Source organism: Arachis stenosperma, chromosome 1, assembly GCF_014773155.1.
Source record: "Arachis stenosperma cultivar V10309 chromosome 1, arast.V10309.gnm1.PFL2, whole genome shotgun sequence".
Classification (NCBI taxonomy): domain Eukaryota; kingdom Viridiplantae; phylum Streptophyta; class Magnoliopsida; order Fabales; family Fabaceae; genus Arachis; species Arachis stenosperma.
Genome location: NC_080377.1, coordinates 32,030,245 through 32,050,048, shown reverse-complemented (window position 1 = coordinate 32,050,048; position 19,804 = coordinate 32,030,245). Strand labels below are relative to the sequence as shown.

General features: G+C 38.2%; 1 protein-coding gene across 1 annotated transcript; it reads left to right on the top strand.

Moving 5' to 3' along the window:
- The first annotated feature begins 16,524 nt into the window (after window positions 1-16,524).
- LOC130977086 (uncharacterized) lies at window positions 16,525-19,102 on the top strand. The gene is made up of 7 exons (XM_057902095.1): window positions 16,525-16,675; window positions 16,811-16,984; window positions 17,094-17,313; window positions 17,401-17,885; window positions 18,428-18,588; window positions 18,682-18,806; window positions 18,949-19,102. Exons 1-7 carry the CDS (start codon window positions 16,525-16,527, stop codon window positions 19,100-19,102), a joined length of 1,470 nt encoding a protein of 489 aa, XP_057758078.1.
- The last annotated feature ends 702 nt before the right edge of the window (window positions 19,103-19,804 follow it).

The window sequence follows — 19,804 nt, the reverse complement described above, 5'->3', positions numbered from 1 at the left end:
AGCCGACAATCTCCGTGGGATCGACCCTTACTCACGTAAGGTATTACTTGGACAACCCAGTGCACTTGTTGGTCAGCTATGCGGAGTTGTGAAAAGTGTGAATCACAATTTCGCATACCAAAAATCCTGTCATCTGCCAGTGGAACTGGAACACAAGGCCTACTGGGCAACCAGGTTCCTAAACCTTGATGCTAATGTAGCTGGAGAGAAAAGATTACTCCAGTTGAATGAGCTAGAGAAGTTCAGACTCAGTGCTTTCGAAAATGCTAAAATTTACAAGGAGAAAGCAAAAAGGTGACATGACAGAAAGCTGTCATCTAAAGTCTTTGAGCCAGGACAGAAGGTTTTGCTATTTAACACCAAGCTCAGATTGTTCCTTAGGAAATTGAAATCCCGATGGAAAGGACCATATTAAATTACAAATGTGTCACCCTATGGATATGAAGAGCTTCAGGATATTGACTCTGACAAAAAGTTCATTGTTAATGGACAGAGAGTCAAACATTATCTGGAAGGCAATGTTGACCGAGAATGCTCAAGACTGAGACTAGATAAAGCTCAGTAAAGTCCAGCTAAAGACAGTAAAGAAACACTTGCCGGGAGGCAACCCAGCCATTAGCAAAGGTTTTGTTATTTAAATAATAATTATACGAGTTTAGTATAATTTATTTTTAAGGTTTATGGTCAATTGCAGAGGTTTACAGAGTAACAGAAGAGTTCAGAACAGAAAATAGAGAAGCCAATGAAAAAGAAGCTTACTGGCGTTTAAATGCCACTAAAGGTGGCAAACTGGGCGTTAAACGCTAGAATGGCTATCATTCTGGGCGTTTAACGCCAGAGAAGGTATCATTCTGGGCGTTAAATGCCAAAATGGCTATCATTCTGGGCGTTTAACGCCAGAACAGCAAAGGGGAGGTAATTTTGTTTTAAATTCGATTTTTTTCAATTTTTCATGTTTTAATTTATAATTTTTTTCATCAAAAATATTTCAAATGTTCATTTTTCAATTTCTATTTTCAAAAACTAATAATCCTTTTAATTCTTTTTAATTCTTGTCCTTATCTTTTTCCAAACTTACATATCTTCTCAAATTCTTTTCAAATCCTTTTAATTTTTTTACATTAACAAGTTTTTCAAAATTAATTACCTCATTCTTCTTCTACTCCCTTCTATCTTATTTTCCTCAAGGACGTGCAAAACTTTTAAGTTTGGTGTGGAAAAGTTCTGCTTTTTACTTTCCATTACCACTTATGGCACCCAAAGTCAGAGAATCCTCTAGAAAGAGGAAAGGGAAGGCAATTACTTTCCATTACTCCTCTTAAAGCTATGAATGTTCCATGAATCTTTCACCTTTCTTAAATGAAAAATATTTTCTGAAAAAGAAAAAGAAGTACATGAATTTCGAATTCTATCTTGAAAATAGTTTAATTATTTTGATGTGGTGGCAATACTTTTTGTTTTCTAAATGAATGCTTGAACAGTGCATGTTTAAAATTGGAATTAAGAAAAGTTGACTCTTGAAAGAATAATAAAAAAGGATACATGTTATTGGTGATCTGAAAAATCATAAAACTGATTCTTGAAGCAAGAAAATGCAGTGAAAAGCAAAAGCTTGCGAAAAAAAATTAAAAAAAATTAAAAAAAAAAGAAAGAAAAAGAAAAAGCGAGAGCAAAAAGCCAGTAACCCTTTAAACTAAAAGGCAAGGGTAAAATGGATCTAAGGCTTTGAGCATCAATGGATAGGAGGGCCCAAAGGAATAAAATCCTGGCCTAAGTGGTTAAATCAAGTTGTCCCTAGCCATGAACTTGTGTCATGAAGGTCCAAGTGAAAAGCTTGGGACTGAGTGGTTAAAGTCGTGATCCAAAGCAAAAGAGTGTGCTTAAGAACTCTGGGCACCTCTAACTGGGGACTCTAGCAAAGTTGAGTCACAATCTGAAAAGGTTCACCCAGTTATGTGTCTGTAGCATTTATGTATCCGGTGGTAATACTGGAAAACAAAACGCTAAGGGTCACTGATGACAAGTCATCATATACCCATTTTCTATGCTTTTTCATACAAGAAATTGATGATTTGTGCTTAAATATTGAATGCTTTTGTGCTTAAATGATATATTTTCTTGATCTTTTAATTTTATAAATCTTGTAGGAAAAAAAGAAGAAAAAGAAGCAAAGAAGCACAATAAAGAAAAAAAAAAAGAGCTTTGGAGCACACTTTGAAGTTGGAGCACATTTTGGAGGCTTAGGCCACGCTTTTAAAAGCGTGGCCCATGACCAATTAAAGAAGAAAACAACCAGCACGCACACTGCCGTGCCCTTGCCAAGGGAAGGGCAGAATCATGATGAAACAAAGTGAGGTTGGAGCAAATTTTCGCTAAGTTAAAATCTGGCCGCTCACAGCATGACCATGCCTACTTCAAAGGGCTATAACTTGAGCTACAGATGTCCGATTGATGTGCTTTTAGTTGCGTTGGAAAGCTGACATTCAGAGCTTTCCAACGATATATAGCAATCCATATTTGGCGTACAATTGAGGCAGGAACGGAAGGCATCTTTAAGGGCCAAAAATAAGCAAAAATAAACTAAGGAAAAGAAGTAGCGTGTGCATCCACCGAGTTTCGAACACGGAGCTTCACTTTTGGAAACATTGCCCTGCCCACCGCAAGGGCAGGGCAGCATTTTGGTGATGCACACACGCGCACCATTCTGGCGCACAAAGGGAAGGCTCGGCAGCACCAGCAGCACGCACAGGCATCACTCGGCAGCACCAGCAGCACGCACAGGCATCATTCTGGCGCACCACAAAGTTCTGCCCTGCCCTCCGCAAGGGCAGGGCAGCATCCTGCATGCACCAACGCACCACACACACGCACCATGGGCCAGATGCACCATTTTCTGCCCTGCCCTCCACAAGGGCAGGGCAGCCTCCTAGGAGCAACATGGGCCAAAATTCAACCAAAATTTCATTTAAATTCAATTCTTCTCCAAATTGAATCAAGGCCAACCAAACCCATTTCTCCTCAAATCCAAAGCAAGCAAAGCCCACATCATCACTCAAAGGCACATGGATCAAATAAATTAGGATTTTCTTTTTTGTAATTTGTTTTAATTTCATTTTATTTTCATTTTGTAAAAAGCCTATATAAAGGCATCACTCTCATTTCAAAAGGAGAGCTCTTTCCTTTATTTTTTTTTCTGTCTTAAATCTGGGATTGAGAGTGAAGGAATTCTGTTTCCCTCTTGGTCTAAGATTTCTCTTGTTAATCTTCTGCAAAATTTCAGTGAATTAAGGATTTCTTTTGTTTTGAACCAAAACTCTCTTTACTGCTTTCATCTTCTTTCCATCTGCAATTGTTCTTGGTTGAATCAAGGAAGGGAGTGAGATCTAGACTTGTTTTCTAGTCTCTTTGATTCCCTGAGATCTTCAATTTTATTTTGCAATTGAGTTGAGTTCTTAGCTGCTCTTCTGTTTTTACTGTTCCATTGGCTTTCAATTTACTTTCAAGCAATTTAATTCTTCTGCACTTGTTCTTCATTTTACATTTCTGTTCATGATCACAATTTACTTTCCTGCAAGTTAAGCTTTCTGCCAGAGTTCTAAGTTTTGATCTTTTGCTCTATTTAATTTCCAGCACCCCAATCCCCTTTTAATTTTCATGCAATTTACTTTTCTTGCAATTTAAGTTTTAGTTATTTTACTTTCTTGTTATTTAAGTTACATGCAATTTTACTTTCTGCAACTTTAAATTTCCTGTCATTTACAATTCTGTTGGCTACATTTCATCCAATATCCCTTCAATGTTAGCTTGACTAAACTAATCACCCACTAAAGTTGCTTGATCCATCAATCCCTGTGGGATCGACCTCACTCTAAGTGAGTTATTACTACTTGATGCGACCCGGTACACTTGCCGGTTAGATTTGTGTGTTGGAAATTCATTTTTCCACAAAAACACCATCAAGTTTTTGGCGCTGTTGCCGGGGATTGATTAGATCAACAATGATTAAGTGGGTGAGAAGTCTAGATCAAGCATTTTTTTTGTTTTTGTTCTCTGTTTTAAATTGATAGCAAGGTGTTTGAGTTTTTGCCTCACTAAGAAATTCTCATATCTGATATGAGTAATTTCAGTTTTTCTTGGTGTTGTGTTTTCCAAAATTTAAATGGAGTTCAACTCATCTTATGATCAAACAAATTTTATGGGATATTACCCACCATCACCAATCTCTAATGGTGGTTGGGAATATCACCAAGAAATCACAGATTCTAAGCACTCCAATCCATGGAGATTTGCTTCACAGACACAAGATGAGCAAGAAAATCATATGGGATATTTTCTTCCACCACAAAATGATGATTATGATTCTAATGGTGGTTGGGAAGAAAATTCTAATGCTCCATATGATATTCATCCAAAGATATCATCACTTGACCATGCTTCAACAGAAAGCCTCTATCAAAATTCACCGCCCACACAAATTTTCATGAACCAAAGCCTCTCAAAGCTTGAGACCATGATTGAAAAATATGAGAGGGAGGCACAGATATCTTGGAACGAGCAAGATAATTCATTCAAAAACATGGAAATAATGTTAGCTCAATTGGTGAGTGCAACAAGGAAAGAGGAAAAACAAGAGGAAGCGGCTACTGAGTCAAGTGAATTTTTAGTGAAGAAGGAAGAAGTGGTGGAAATATTTGAACCTGAAACGGCACTTAAGATGACAAGAGCACATGACAACTCACAACTCTCACAAACTTCCCTGGACCAAAACGCCTCAACACTTGAATCCATGATTGAAAGGTATGAAGAGGAGATGAAGAAAGCTTGGGAAGATCAACAAACCTCCTCCATGAAAGAGCTATTAAAGCAAATGTTGAGTGTAAAAGAGGAAGTGGAAGAACAAGCTAGTGAGGAGGACAATCAAGAACGTCCAAACTCAAGGGAAACAGAGAGGCACATGAAGGACAAGCTCATTGAACCACCAATTCAAAAGGCTCTGGATGAAGATCAAACTCCAAAAATCACACAGCAACCATGTCTTGACATCCAAGAAGTGAAGGCAACTAACAAAAGCACCAATCCTGTCCCTGAACTAGCAAGCAAGCTCAATCAAGCCAAATTCAAAAGGAAGCTTGCTGAGAAGAGGCCAAGAGAAGGGACAATAGCTGAAACTTCTCCTCCCTTAAGGTCATTCCTCTTAACAAACTGGAAGAAGAGGAAGAAAGTGAAGAACAACATGTCAAGCTAATGACACTAAAAGAGCACTTGTTGGGAGGTAACCCAACCGTAGGTATAATTTCTCTTCTCTGCTTTGTTTTCTTTCTTTGCTTTGTTTAAATTCAATAAATTGGCATATGGTTACATTCTAAGTTTGGTGTTGCCATGCAACACATTGTTTTCAATCTTTTTGGATGATTGCATCAAATCAAAAAAATGAAAGTGACACACCAAGATTCTAAGTTTGGTGTGCCACCTATTTTTCTATGCAAATCATTCAGCAACACCACTTGTCTGCATAACCATAATGTCTTTGCAGTGTTTATTTTCTTTTGGTTTGATATTTTGTTATTCTGTTTACTTTAGTTAATTCTTTGTTTTTAATGCTTTTATTTTAGTTTGCTTATTTACTGTGTTTGTTAATACATTACCAAGAGAGCTTTATTAATGACAGATTCTTGGCTTGGTGATTGTATTTAACATATAACAGTTTCTTTTGTTTAGTTTTAATTCAAATAAATTGACATGTGGTTGCATTCTAAGTTTGGTGTTGCTATGCAACAAAAATTGGTTCAAATTCTTACAAGGTACTTGCATTAATTCCAAATGAAAGTGTCACACTAAGTTTAGTGTGCCACTTATATTTTATGCAATGTATCATGCACACCCTCTTATGTTTGCAATCATAATATTTCTGTTTCTTTGTGCCTTGATTGTTATCTTTAATTTTGCTTGTTTAAAAAACATGTACTACTAACTTTTCATTGTGTAAGACATTCATGATCCATCTTATCCCCATAGCCATTGTTCTAATTGTTGCTTCAGGATGAGCAAGCATTCTGAGTTTGGCAAGGGAAAGAGGAAGAATAGAGGAAAAAGGACAACAATAATGAAGATGAACTACAAGGTTGTAAAGTTCCTTTTCCTCTCCTTTATTTCCAGCACTTTAAATTGCATGATTGTCTTTATATTTTCTGTATGCATGTGTGGTATGACTAAGCATAGCTTGAATTTGATTTACAACATGGTGCTGTACCATTATGACTACCAACTTGAGTTTTGTGAGTTCAAAAGCAAGAAAGCATCATGATCATAAACAAACAAGGAATTAAAGAAGAATTTAGCATGTGCATACAAGTATTGGAAAGCTAGTATGATTAATTGTTGCTCAATTGCATTAGATTTTATTTAATTGAAGTTTTCATCTAGAACATTTTGTGAAATCTTTTGAAATCATGAAAACCTTGAAAAAAAAAAAGTAAATGTAAAAAAGAGCAAGAAAAGAAAAAGGGAAAGAATGAGAAAGCTGACGGCTCTGAGTACCAATGGCAATTTATTTGTTAAGTGCTTGTGGCGTTTATGTATCAAGCCAAATGCTTGAAAACAAAACACTTAGAAGTCAAGGCTAGGCTCAAGTGCAAAAGCACTCCCTCAAAGCTCAAGGCTCTGAGCATCAATGATTAGAGAGTCAAGAAAAGAAAAAAAATGAGCTTAATGAAGTCCTCTAATTAAATGCTTGTGGTGCTTATGTATCAAGTGGTAATACTTGAAAACAAAGCATTTAGAAGTCGTAGCTTTGTTATTAACTCATGGGGCAAAGCACCCAAAAGGAGAAGCTAAAAAAAAAAAAATCAAAAGCTTGTTTCAAGGAAGAATTATAAGAAAAAGATTTCATAAAAGAAGCTAGATAGAAGCATCAATCATTTACATCTCTTTTGTAATTGTAGCATGCATAGAAAACTAGCTTGCCATGAACATTAACTTGCTACTCTTCTTACCTTGGATTGTCAGTTTCTATTGCATGATTCTTTTCTTGCTTGGGGACAAGCAAGGTTTAAGTTTGGTGTTGTGATGACAAGTCATCATATACCCATTTTCTATGCTTTTTCATACAAGAAATTGATGATTTGTGCTTAAATATTGAATGCTTTTGTGCTTAAATGATATATTTTCTTGATCTTTTAATTTTATAAATCTTGTAGGAAAAAAAGAAGAAAAAGAAGCAAAGAAGCACAAAAAAGGAAAAAAAAGAGCTTTGGAGCACACTTTGAAGTTGGAGCACATTTTGGAGGCTTAGGCCACGCTTTTAAAAGCGTGGCCCATGACCAATTAAAGAAGAAAACAACCAGCACGCACACTGCCCTGCCCTTGCCAAGGGCAGGGCAGAATCATGATGAAACAAAGTGAGGTTGGAGCAAATTTTCGCTAAGTTAAAATCTGGCCGCTCACAGCATGACCATGCCTACTTCAAAGGGCTATAACTTGAGCTACAGATGTCCGATTGATGTGCTTTCAGTTGCGTTGGAAAGCTGACATTCAGAGCTTTCCAACGATATATAGCAATCCATATTTGGCGAACAATTGAGGCAGAAACGGAAGGCATCTTTAAGGGCCAAAAATAAGCAAAAATAAACCAAGGAAAAGAAGTAGCGTGTGCATCCACCGAGTTTCGAACACGGAGCTTCACTTTTGGAAACATTGCCCTGCCCACCGCAAGGGCAGGGCAGCATTTTGGTGATGCACACACGCGCACCATTCTGGCGCACCAAGGGAAGGCTCGGCAGCACCAGCAGCACGCACAGGCATCACTCGGCAGCACCAGCAGCACGCACAGGCATCATTCTGGCGCACCACAAAGTTCTGCCCTGCCCTCCGCAAGGGCAGGGCAGCATCCTGCACGCACCAACGCACCACACGCACGCACCATGGGCCAGATGCACCATTTTCTGCCCTGCCCTCCACAAGGGCAGGGCAGCCTCCTGGGAATAACATGGGCCAAAATTCAACCAAAATTTCATTTAAATTCAATTCTTCTCCAAATTGAATCAAGGCCAACCAAACCCATTTCTCCTCAAATCCAAAGCAAGCAAAGCCCACATCATCACTCAAAGGCACATGGATCAATTAAATTAGGATTTTCATTTTTGTAATTTGTTTTAATTTCATTTTATTTTCATTTTGTAAAAAGCCTATATAAAGGCATCACTCTCATTTCAAAAGGAGAGCTCTTTCCTTTATTTTTTTTTTCTGTCTTAAATCTGGGATTGAGAGTGAAGGAATTCTGTTTCCCTCTTGGTCTAAGATTTCTCTTGTTAATCTTCTGCAAAATATCAGTGAATTAAGGATTTCTTTTGTTTTGAACCAAAACTCTCTTTACTGCTTTCATCTTCTTTCCATCTGCAATTGTTCTTGGTTGGATCAAGGAAGGGAGTGAGATCTAGACTTGTTTTCTAGTCTCTTTGATTCCCTGAGATCTTCAATTTTATTTTGCAATTGAGTTGAGTTCTTAGCTGCTCTTCTATTTTTACTGTTCCATTGGCTTTCAATTTACTTTCAAGCAATTTAATTCTTCTGCACTTGTTCTTCATTTTACATTTCTGTTCATGATCCCAATTTACTTTCCTGCAAGTTAAGCTTTCTGCCAGAGTTCTGAGTTTTGATCTATTGCTCTATTTAATTTCCATCACCCCAATCCCCTTTTACTTTTCATGCAATTTACTTTTCTTGCAATTTAAGTTTTAGTTAGTTTACTTTCTTGTTATTTAAGTTACTTGCAATTTTACTTTCTGCAACTTTAAATTTCCTGTCATTTACAATTCTGTTGGCTACATTTCATCTAATATCCCTTCAATGTTAGCTTGACTAAACTAATCACCCACTAAAGTTGCTTGATCCATCAATCCCTGTGGGATCGACCTCACTCTAAGTGAGTTATTACTACTTGATGCGACCCGGTACACTTGCCGGTTAGATTTGTGTGTTGGAAATTCATTTTTCCACAAAAACACCATCAAGTTTTTGGCGCCGTTGCCGGGGATTGATTAGATCAACAATGATTAAGTGGGTGAGAAGTCTAGATCAAGCATTTTTTTGTTTTTGTTCTCTGTTTTAAATTGATAGCAAGGTGTTTGAGTTTTTGCCTCACTAAGAAATTCTCATATCTGATATGAGTAATTTCAATTTTTCTTGGTGTTGTGTTTTCCAAAATTTAAATGGAGTTCAACTCATCTTATGATCAAACAAATTTTATGGGATATTACCCACCATCACCAATCTCTAATGGTGGTTGGGAATATCACCAAGAAATCACAGATTCTAAGCACTCCAATCCATGGAGATTTGCTTCACAGACACAAGATGAGCAAGAAAATCATATGGGATATTTTCTTCCACCACAAAATGATGATTATGATTCTAATGGTGGTTGGGAAGAAAATTCTAATGCTCCATATGATATTCATCCAAAGATATCATCACTTGACCATGCTTCAACAGAAAGCCTCTATCAAAATTCACCGCCCACACAAATTTTCATGAACCAAAGCCTCTCAAAGCTTGAGACCATGATTGAAAAATATGAGAGGGAGGCACAGATATCCTGGAACGAGCAAGAGAATTCATTCAAAAACATGGAAATAATGTTAGCTCAATTGGTGAGTGCAACAAGGAAAGAGGAAAAACAAGAGGAAGCGGCTACTGAGTCAAGTGAATTTTTAGTGAAGAAGGAAGAAGTGGTGGAAATATTTGAACCTGAAACGGCACTTGAGATGACAAGAGCACATGACAATTCACAACTCTCACAAACTTCCCTGGACCAAAACGCCTCAACACTTGAATCCATGATTGATAGGTATGAAGAGGAGATGAAGAAAGCTTGGGAAGATCAACAAACCTCCTCCATGAAAGAGCTATTAAAGCAAATGTTGAGTGTAAAAGAGGAAGTGGAAGAACAAGCTAGTGAGGAGGACAATCAAGAACGTCCAAACTCAAGGGAAACAGAGAGGCACATGAAGGACAAGCTTATTGAACCACCAATTCAAAAGGCTCTGGATAAAGATCAAACTCCAAAAATCACACAGCAACCATGTCTTGACATCCAAGAAGTGAAGGCAACTAACAAAAGCACCAATCCTGTCCCTGAACTAGCAAGCAAGCTCAATCAAGCCAAATTCAAAAGGAAGCTTGCTGAGAAGAGGCCAAGAGAAGGGACAATAGCTGAAACTTCTCCTCCCTTAAGGTCATTCCTCTTAACAAACTGGAAGAAGAGGAAGAAAGTGAAGAACAACATGTCAAGCTAATGACACTAAAAGAGCACTTGTTGGGAGGTAATCCAACCGTAGGTATAATTTCTCTTCTCTGCTTTGTTTTCTTTCTTTGCTTTGTTTAAATTCAATAAATTGGCATATGGTTACATTCTAAGTTTGGTGTTGCCATGCAACACATTGTTTTCAATCTTTTTGGATGATTGCATCAAATCAAAAAAATGAAAGTGACACACCAAGATTCTATGTTTGGTGTGCCACCTATTTTTCTATGCAAATCATTCAGCAACACCACTTGTCTGCATAACCATAATGTCTTTGTAGTGTTAATTTTCTTTTGGTTTGATATTTTGTTATTCTGTTTACTTTAGTTAATTCTTTGTTTTTAATGCTTTTATTTTAGTTTGCTTATTTACTGTGTTTGTTAATACATTACCAAGAGAGCTTTATTAATGACAGATTCTTGGCTTGGTGATTGTATTTAACATATAACAGTTTCTTTTGTTTAGTTTTAATTCAAATAAATTGACATATGGTTGCATTCTAAGTTTGGTGTTGCTATGCAACAAAAATTGGTTCAAATTCTTACAAGGTACTTGCATTAATTCCAAATGAAAGTGTCACACTAAGTTTAGTGTGCCACTTATATTTTATGCAATGTATCATGCACACCCTCTTATGTTTGCAATCATAATATTTCTGTTTCTTTGTGCCTTGATTGTTATCTTTAATTTTGCTTGTTTAAAAAACATGTACTACTAACTTTTCATTGTGTAAGACATTCATGATCCATCTTATCCCCATAGCCATTGTTCTAATTGTTGCTTGAGGATGGGCAAGCATTCTGAGTTTGGCAAGGGAAAGAGGAAGAATAGAGGAAAAAGGACAACAATAATGAAGATGAACTACAAGGTTGTAAAGTTCCTTTTCCTCTCCTTTATTTCCAGCACTTTAAATTGCATGATTGTCTTTATATTTTCTGTATGCATGTGTGGTATGACTAAGCATAGCTTGAATTTGATTTACAACATGGTGCTGTACCATTATGACTACCAACTTGAGTTTTGTGAGTTCAAAAGCTAGAAAGCATCATGATCATAAACAAACAAGGAATTAAAGAAGAATTTAGCATGTGCATACAAGTATTGGAAAGCTAGTATGATTAATTGTTGCTCAATTGCATTAGATTTTATTTAATTGAAGTTTTCATCTAGAACATTTTGTGAAATCTTTTGAAATCATGAAAACCTTGAAAAAAAAGTAAATGTAAAAAAGAGCAAGAAAAGAAAAAGGGAAAGAATGAGAAAGCTGAAGGCTCTGAGTACCAATGGCAATTTATTTGTTAAGTGCTTGTGGTGTTTATGTATCAAGCCAAATGCTTGAAAACAAAACACTTAGAAGTCAAGGCTAGGCTCAAGTGCAAAAGCACTCCCTCAAAGCTCAAGGCTCTGAGCATCAATGATTAGAGAGTCAAGAAAAGAAAAAAAAATGAGCTTAATGAAGTCCTCTAATTAAATGCTTGTGGTGCTTATGTATCAAGTGGTAATACTTGAAAACAAAGCATTTAGAAGTCGTAGCTTTGTTATTAACTCATGGGGCAAAGCACCCAAAAGGAGAAGCTAAAAAAAAAATCAAAAGCTTGTTTCAAGGAAGAATTATAAGAAAAAGATTTCATAAAAGAAGCTAGATAGAAGCATCAATCATTTACATCTCTTTTGTAATTGTAGCATGCATAGAAAACTAGCTTGCCATGAACATTAACTTGCTACTCTTCTTACCTTGGATTGTCAATTTCTATTGCATGATTCTTTTCTTGCTTGGGGACAAGCAAGGTTTAAGTTTGGTGTTGTGATGACAAGTCATCATATACCCATTTTCTATGCTTTTTCATACAAGAAATTGATGATTTGTGCTTAAATATTGAATGCTTTTGTGCTTAAATGATATATTTTCTTGATCTTTTAATTTTATAAATCTTGTAGGAAAAAAAGAAGAAAAAGAAGCAAAGAAGCACAATAAAGGAAAAAAAAGAGCTTTGGAGCACACTTTGAAGTTGGAGCACATTTTGGAGGCTTAGGCCACGCTTTTAAAAGCGTGGCCCATGACCAATTAAAGAAGAAAACAACCAGCACGCACACTGCCCTGCCCTTGCCAAGGGCAGGGCAGAATCATGATGAAACAAAGTGAGGTTGGAGCAAATTTTCGCTAAGTTAAAATCTGGCCGCTCACAGCATGACCATGCCTACTTCAAAGGGCTATAACTTGAGCTACAGACGTCCGATTGATGTGCTTTCAGTTGCATTGGAAAGCTGACATTCAGAGCTTTCCAACGATATATAGCAATCCATATTTGGTGTACAATTGAGGCAGGAACGGAAGGCATCTTTAAGGGCCAAAAATAAGCAAAAATAAACCAAGGAAAAGAAGTAGCGTGTGCATCCACCGAGTTTCGAACACGGAGCTTCACTTTTGGAAACATTGCCCTGCCCACCGCAAGGGCAGGGCAGCATTTTGGTGATGCACACACGCGCACCATTCTGGCGCACCAAGGGAAGGCTCGGCAGCACCAGCAGCACGCACAGGCATCACTCGGCAGCACCAGCAGCACGCACAGGCATCATTCTGGCGCACCACAAAGTTCTGCCCTGCCCTCCGCAAGGGCAGGGCAGCATCCTGCACGCACCAACGCACCACACGCACGCACCATGGGCCAGATGCACCATTTTCTGCCCTGCCCTCCACAAGGGCAGGGCAGCCTCCTGGAACAACATGGGCCAAAATTCAACCAAAATTTTATTTAAATTCAATTCTTCTCCAAATTGAATCAAGGCCAACCAAACCCATTTCTCCTCAAATCCAAAGCAAGCAAAGCCCACATCATCACTCAAAGGCACATGGATCAATTAAATTAGGATTTTCATTTTTGTAATTTGTTTTAATTTCATTTTATTTTCATTTTGTAAAAAGCCTATATAAAGGCATCACTCTCATTTCAAAAGGAGAGCTCTTTCCTTTATTTTTTTTTTCTGTCTTAAATCTGGGATTGAGAGTGAAGGAATTCTGTTTCCCTCTTGGTCTAAGATTTCTCTTGTTAATCTTCTGCAAAATATCAGTGAATTAAGGATTTCTTTTGTTTTGAACCAAAACTCTCTTTACTGCTTTCATCTTCTTTCCATCTGCAATTGTTCTTAGTTGGATCAAGGAAGGGAGTGAGATCTAGACTTGTTTTCTAGTCTCTTTGATTCCCTGAGATCTTCAATTTTATTTTGCAATTGAGTTGAGTTCTTAGCTGCTCTTCTGTTTTTACTGTTCCATTGGCTTTCAATTTACTTTCAAGCAATTTAATTCTTCTGCACTTGTTCTTCATTTTACATTTCTGTTCATGATCCCAATTTACTTTCCTGCAAGTTAAGCTTTCTGCCAGAGTTCTGAGTTTTGATCTATTGCTCTATTTAATTTCCATCACCCCAATCCCCTTTTACTTTTCATGCAATTTACTTTTCTTGAAATTTAAGTTTTAGTTATTTTACTTTCTTGTTATTTAAGTTACTTGCAATTTTACTTTCTGCAACTTTAAATTTCCTGTCATTTACAATTCTGTTGGCTACATTTCATCCAATATCCCTTCAATGTTAGCTTGACTAAACTAATCACCCACTAAAGTTGCTTGATCCATCAATCCCTGTGGGATCGACCTCACTCTAAGTGAGTTATTACTACTTGATGCGACCCGGTACACTTGCCGGTTAGATTTGTGTGTTGGAAATTCATTTTTCCACAAAAACACCATCAGTCACGACTAAGACTCATAAAGTAGCTGTGTTCAAGAATAAAAAAGAACTTAACTAGGAAAATTAATAACATTATCTGTATTTCTGAGTTCCTAAAGAGGCCAACAATTCTGAACTCCAATGGATAGAGAGATGCCAAAACTATTCAGAGGCAAAAAGCTACTAGTCCCTCTCATCTAATTAAAACTAATCTTCATTGATATTTTGAAACTTATTGTATTTTCTATTCTTTTTATCTTATCTTGTTTTTGGTTGCTTGGAGATAAGCAACAATTTAAGTTTGGTGTTGTGATGAGCGGATAATTTATATGCTTTTTGGCATTGTTTTTAGGTAGTTTTTAGTATGTTTTAGTTACTTTTTATTATAATTTTATTAGTTTTTATGCAAAAATCACATTTCAGGACTTTACTATGAGTTTGTATGTTTTTCTGTAATTTCAGGTATTTTCTGGCTGAAATTGAGGGACCTAAGCAAAGATCTGATTCAGAGGCTAAGAAAGGACTGCAGATGCTGTTGGATTCTGACCTCCCTGCACTCAAACGCATTTTTCTGGAGCTACAAAAATCCAATTGGCGCGTTCTTAATTGAGCTGGAAAGCTAACAGTTTGGACTTTCCAACAATGTATAATAGTCTATACTTTGCTCGAGATTTGTTGGCCCAAACTGGCGTTAAACGCCAGCCAGAAATCATTTTCTAGCGTAAAACGCCAGAACTGGCACACTTCTTGGTGTTAAACGCCCATTTTGGCACCCAGGGTGGCGTTTAACTCCAATTTGAGGCACAAGCACGTGGAAGCTTGAAAGCTCAGTCCAAACACTTACCAAGTGGGCCCTGGAAGTGGATTTCTGCACTATCTACACCTAGTTACTCATTTTTTGTAAACTTAAGTTACTAGTCTAGTATAAGAACTACTTTTAGAGATTCATTTTAGAGCTGATGACATTTTACATCTTATATTGTATCTTCTACGGCATGAGTCTCTAAACCCCATAGGTGGGGGTGAGGAGCTCTGCTGTGTTTCAATGGATTAATGCAATTACTATTATGATCTGTGACACTCATCATCATTATCAAATTTATGAACGCGTACTTGACAAGCACTTCCATTCTATCCGAGCCCAACGTAGTCATTGGGCGACAGCTTGAGTGCGTATCTCTTAGGTTTCTCATCCATGAGTTTGACTTGCATCTCTTGAAAACAGAGCATTCAAACCTGTGAGATCAAAACCTTCGTGGTAGAGGCTAGAACCAATTGGCAACATTCCTGAGATCCGAAAAGTCTAAACCTTGTCTGTTGTATTCCGAGTAGGATCTGGGACGGGATGACTGGGACGAGCTTCAAACTCACAAATGTTGGGCGCAGTGACAGTGTCCAAAAGGATAGAGAGATCCTATTCCAACACAAGTGAGAACCAACAGATGATTAGTCATGCGGTAGCTGTGCCTGGTATTTTTTATCTGAGATGAGAGATCCAACAATTGATTAGCCGTACAGAAACTGTACCTGGACCATTTTCACTGAGAAGATGGATGGTAGCCATTGACAACGGTGATCCATCAACATACAGCTTGCCATGGAAGGAAGCCATGCATGTTTGGAGAAGAAGACAATAGGAAAGTAGAGATTCAGAAGACAGAGCATCTCTAAAACCTCAACCTGTTTTCCATTACTGAATAACAAGTATCATTCATTTCATGCTCTTTTACTTCTTACAAACGAATCATTTTTATCACTAATCTCCTGACTAAGAGTTACAGGATAACCATAGCTTGCTTCAAGCCGGTAATCTCCGTGGGATCGACCCTTACTCGCGTAAGGAATTATTACTTGGACGACCCAGTGCACTTGCTGGTTAGTTGTGCAGAGTTGCAAAGGTGTGACTACAATTCCATGCACCACTAGTCAACAACCTCCCTCCTCATCCTACACAATCTCAAAGTACCCCTGACTTAACATCCATTATTACAGAGCTCTCGAAAAGCTTTATGACGGAAACCCAAACCTCCTGTAAGAACCTGGAGATGCGAATGGACCAAATGGACCAGCAGATGTCTGAGCAAGTTGCACTATTTAAAATGATCCCCAATGGCAGAGAAGAATGCCAGGTAATTCATTTGAGGAATGGCAAGACAATTGTCACTCAACGTAAGGAAAGTGAAAACCCAAGTAAAAAAGAGACACCGGAGCAGAAAATTACAAAGACAGAGAGTGCCACCAAGGGCACTGAACGCCCAAAAGGGGGAGCACTAAACGCCAAGGAAAACTCAAAGGACATCCCCCCGAGACATCCAGACAACCCTTTTTTGGTCACACTTGACACGCATCCTACACTACCCAAAGCCCTGGAGTACAAGGGCAAATTACCATACCTTCAGAAACTTTAGAAAGCAGAAAAAAATAAACAATTCTCTAAGTTTTTGGAAGTCTTTTGGAAGCTTGAAATCAATATCCCCTTTGCAAAATCCCTTGAAAAAATGCCTTTGTATGCCAAGTTTATTAAGGATATGATCAACAAGAGTGATTGGAAAGAAGTGGAGATAGTGGTATTTACTAAGGAATGTAGTTCAATCATCCAGAGGAATCTCCCAAAGAAACTGCAAGATCTTGGGAGCTTTGTGATTCCTTGTACCATTGAAAAAACCCTTATTTGGAAGGCCTTGTGTGATCTTGGAGCAAACATCAACCTCATGCCACTATCATTGATGAGGAAGCTCTAAATTGAGGAAGTAAAGCCTACATGTATTTGTCTCCAACTTGCAGACCGCTCTATCAATTTTCCCTTTGGAGTGGTGGAGGATCTACTTGTGAAAGTAGGGTCTTTCATCTTCCCTACTGATTTTGTGATATTGGATATGGAAGAGGAAAAGAATGCATCCATCATTCTTGGAAGACCCTTCTTAGCAACAGCAAGAGCCCTTATAGATGTTCAGAAGGGTGAAGTAACCCTAAGGGTCAATAAAGAGGAAATTGTGTTAAATATTTTAGAAGTTTTGCAACATCCGGATGATTCTAAAGGATGAGGATTGATAACCTTTGGTTGAAGAAGTGTTTGAAGCTAGAATACTTGAAGATGATCTGGACGCTTCCCCTGAAGACACTCTGCTTGGAATTGATGAGCCAGCACCTCAGAGGGAGAAGCTTCGCATGCTTAGCATTGAGGAAGGACCTCCTATGCTCGAGTTGAAGTTATTGCCTCCATCCTTGAAGTATGCATTCCTAGGTGACAAAGACACCTATCCAGTGATCATAAGTTCCTCCCCGAGGTAAGAGAAAGAGGAGGCACTGATTCAGGTACTCAAGAATCATAAAACATCTCTTGGATGGACCATTAATAACTTAAAAGGGATCAGTCCAACCAAATGTATGCACAAGATCTTGCTTGAGGATGATGCTAAACAAGTTGTACAACCACAGAGGCAACTGAATCCAACCATGAAAGAGGTGGTTCAGAAGGAAGTTATGAAGCTTTGGGAAGCCGAAATTATTTACCCTATCTCTGGTAGCCTATGGGTTACTCCAGTACAAGTGGTTCCCAAAAGGGGAGGCATGACAGTGATTCAAAATAAAAGGAATGAGCTTATCCCCACAAGACTTGTCACAAGATGGCGCATGTGTATTGACTACAGGAGGCTCAATAATGCTACAAGGAAAGACCACTTCCCCTTACCTTTCATCGATCAGATGCTTAAGAGACTAGCTGGCCATGCCTTCTATTGCTTTTTAGATGGATACTCTGGATACAATCAGATTGCAGTAGACCCTCAAGACCAGGAGAAGAGGACGTTCACTTGTCCCTTTGGAGTATTTGCTTACCGGAGGATGCCGTTTGGACTCTGTAATGCCCAGCAACTTTTCAGAGGTGTATGCTTTCTATTTTTTCAGACATGGTTGAAAAGTTCATTGAGGTATTTATGGATGACTTTTCTATTTTTGGTGAGTCTTTTAATTCTTGCCTTAAGCATCTAGCCTTGGTCTTGAAACAGTGCTAAGAAATAAACCTCATTTTGAACTCGGAAAAATGTCATTTTATGGTAACTGAGGGAATTGTTCTTGGTCACTGGATTTCAAACAAGGGAATAGAAGTTGATAAAGCCAAGGTGGAAGTAATTAAAAAATTACCACCACCCACTAATGTTAAGGCAATAAGAAGTTTCTTAGGACATGCAGGATTTTACAAGAGGTTTATAAAGGATTTTTCCAAGATTGCGAAACCTCTGAGCAACCTTTTGGTTGCTAACACTCCTTTTGTTTTTGACAAAGAATGCCTACATGCCTTTGAAACTTTAAAATTGAAGCTTATCTCTGCACCCATTATTGCCCCTTCCAACTGGGAATTGTCATTCGAACTAATGTATGATGCCAATGATTATGCTATAGGGGCTGTCTTGGGACAAAGACAAGATAAGCTTCTGCACATCATTTACTATGCCAGTCATGTTTTGAATGACGCACAAAAGAATTACACCACTATAGAGAAAGAATTACTAGCTGTTATCTATGCAATTGATAAGTTTAGATCCTATTTAATTGGTTCCAAGGTTATTGTTTATACTGACCATGCTGCTCTTAAGTACCTTCTAACCAAGTAGGATTCTAAACCAAGATTGATCATATGGGTACTACTTCTTTAGGAATTTAATATTGAGATTAGAGACAGGAAAGGATCGGAAAATCAAGTAGCTGACCATCTGTCAAGGATTGAGCCAAAAGAAGGGACGCTACCACCCACTGCTACAACTGAGACCTTTCTGGATAGGTAACTCTTTATGATTTAGAGGGCTCCATGGTTTACAGACATTGCAAACTATAAGGCCATGCGGTTCATCCCCAAAGAGTACACTATACCACAAATGAGAAAGCTTTTATATGATGCTAAGTACTACTTGTGGGATTATCAGGCGTTGTGTCTCAGATGACGAAGCACAACAGATGCTTTGGCATTGTCACAGTTCTGAGTATGGAGGCCACTTTGGGGGTGATAGAAAGCCACCAAGGTCCTTCAAAGTGGGTTCTAATGGCCGACCCTCTACAGAGACTCAAGGGAGTTTGTAAGAAACTGTGACAAGTGTTAAAGAGTTAGGAATCTTCCTCACAATCATGAAATGCCACAAGGAGATTGAGTTGTTTGACGTATGGGGGATTGATTTCATGGGACCTTTTCCACCCTCATACTCAAATACATACATCTTAGTGGCAGTGGATTATGTGTCCAAATGGGTGGAAGCAATAGCGTCACCCATCAATGACACTAGAGTCATGCTGAAATTCTTGCAGAGATATATTTTCAGCAGGTTTGGTGTCCCAAGGACACTGATCAGTGATACGGGCAGCCACTTCTGCAATAAATAGCTATACTCACTTCTGCAAAGATATGTAGTCCATCATAAAGTGACAACCCCCTATCACACACAAACAAGTAGACAAGCTGAAGTTTCAACCAGGGAACTCAAAAGAATCTTAGAGAAGACAGTGAGCACCTCAAGGAAGGACTGGACAAGGAGACTTGATGATGCTCTCTGGGTGTATAGGACAGCCTTCAAGACCCCTATTGGAATCTTTCTTACCAGTTAGTCTATGGTAAGGCTTGTCATTTTCCAGTGGAGTTGGAACACAGAGAATATTGGGCAACAAAGTTCTTGAATTTTGATGCCAATGCAGCAGGAGAGAAGAGGCTACTCCAGCTAAATGAGCTTAATGAGTTCAGGCACTCTGCCTTTGAGAATGCCAAGCTCTACAAGAAAAGGGCAAAAAGAT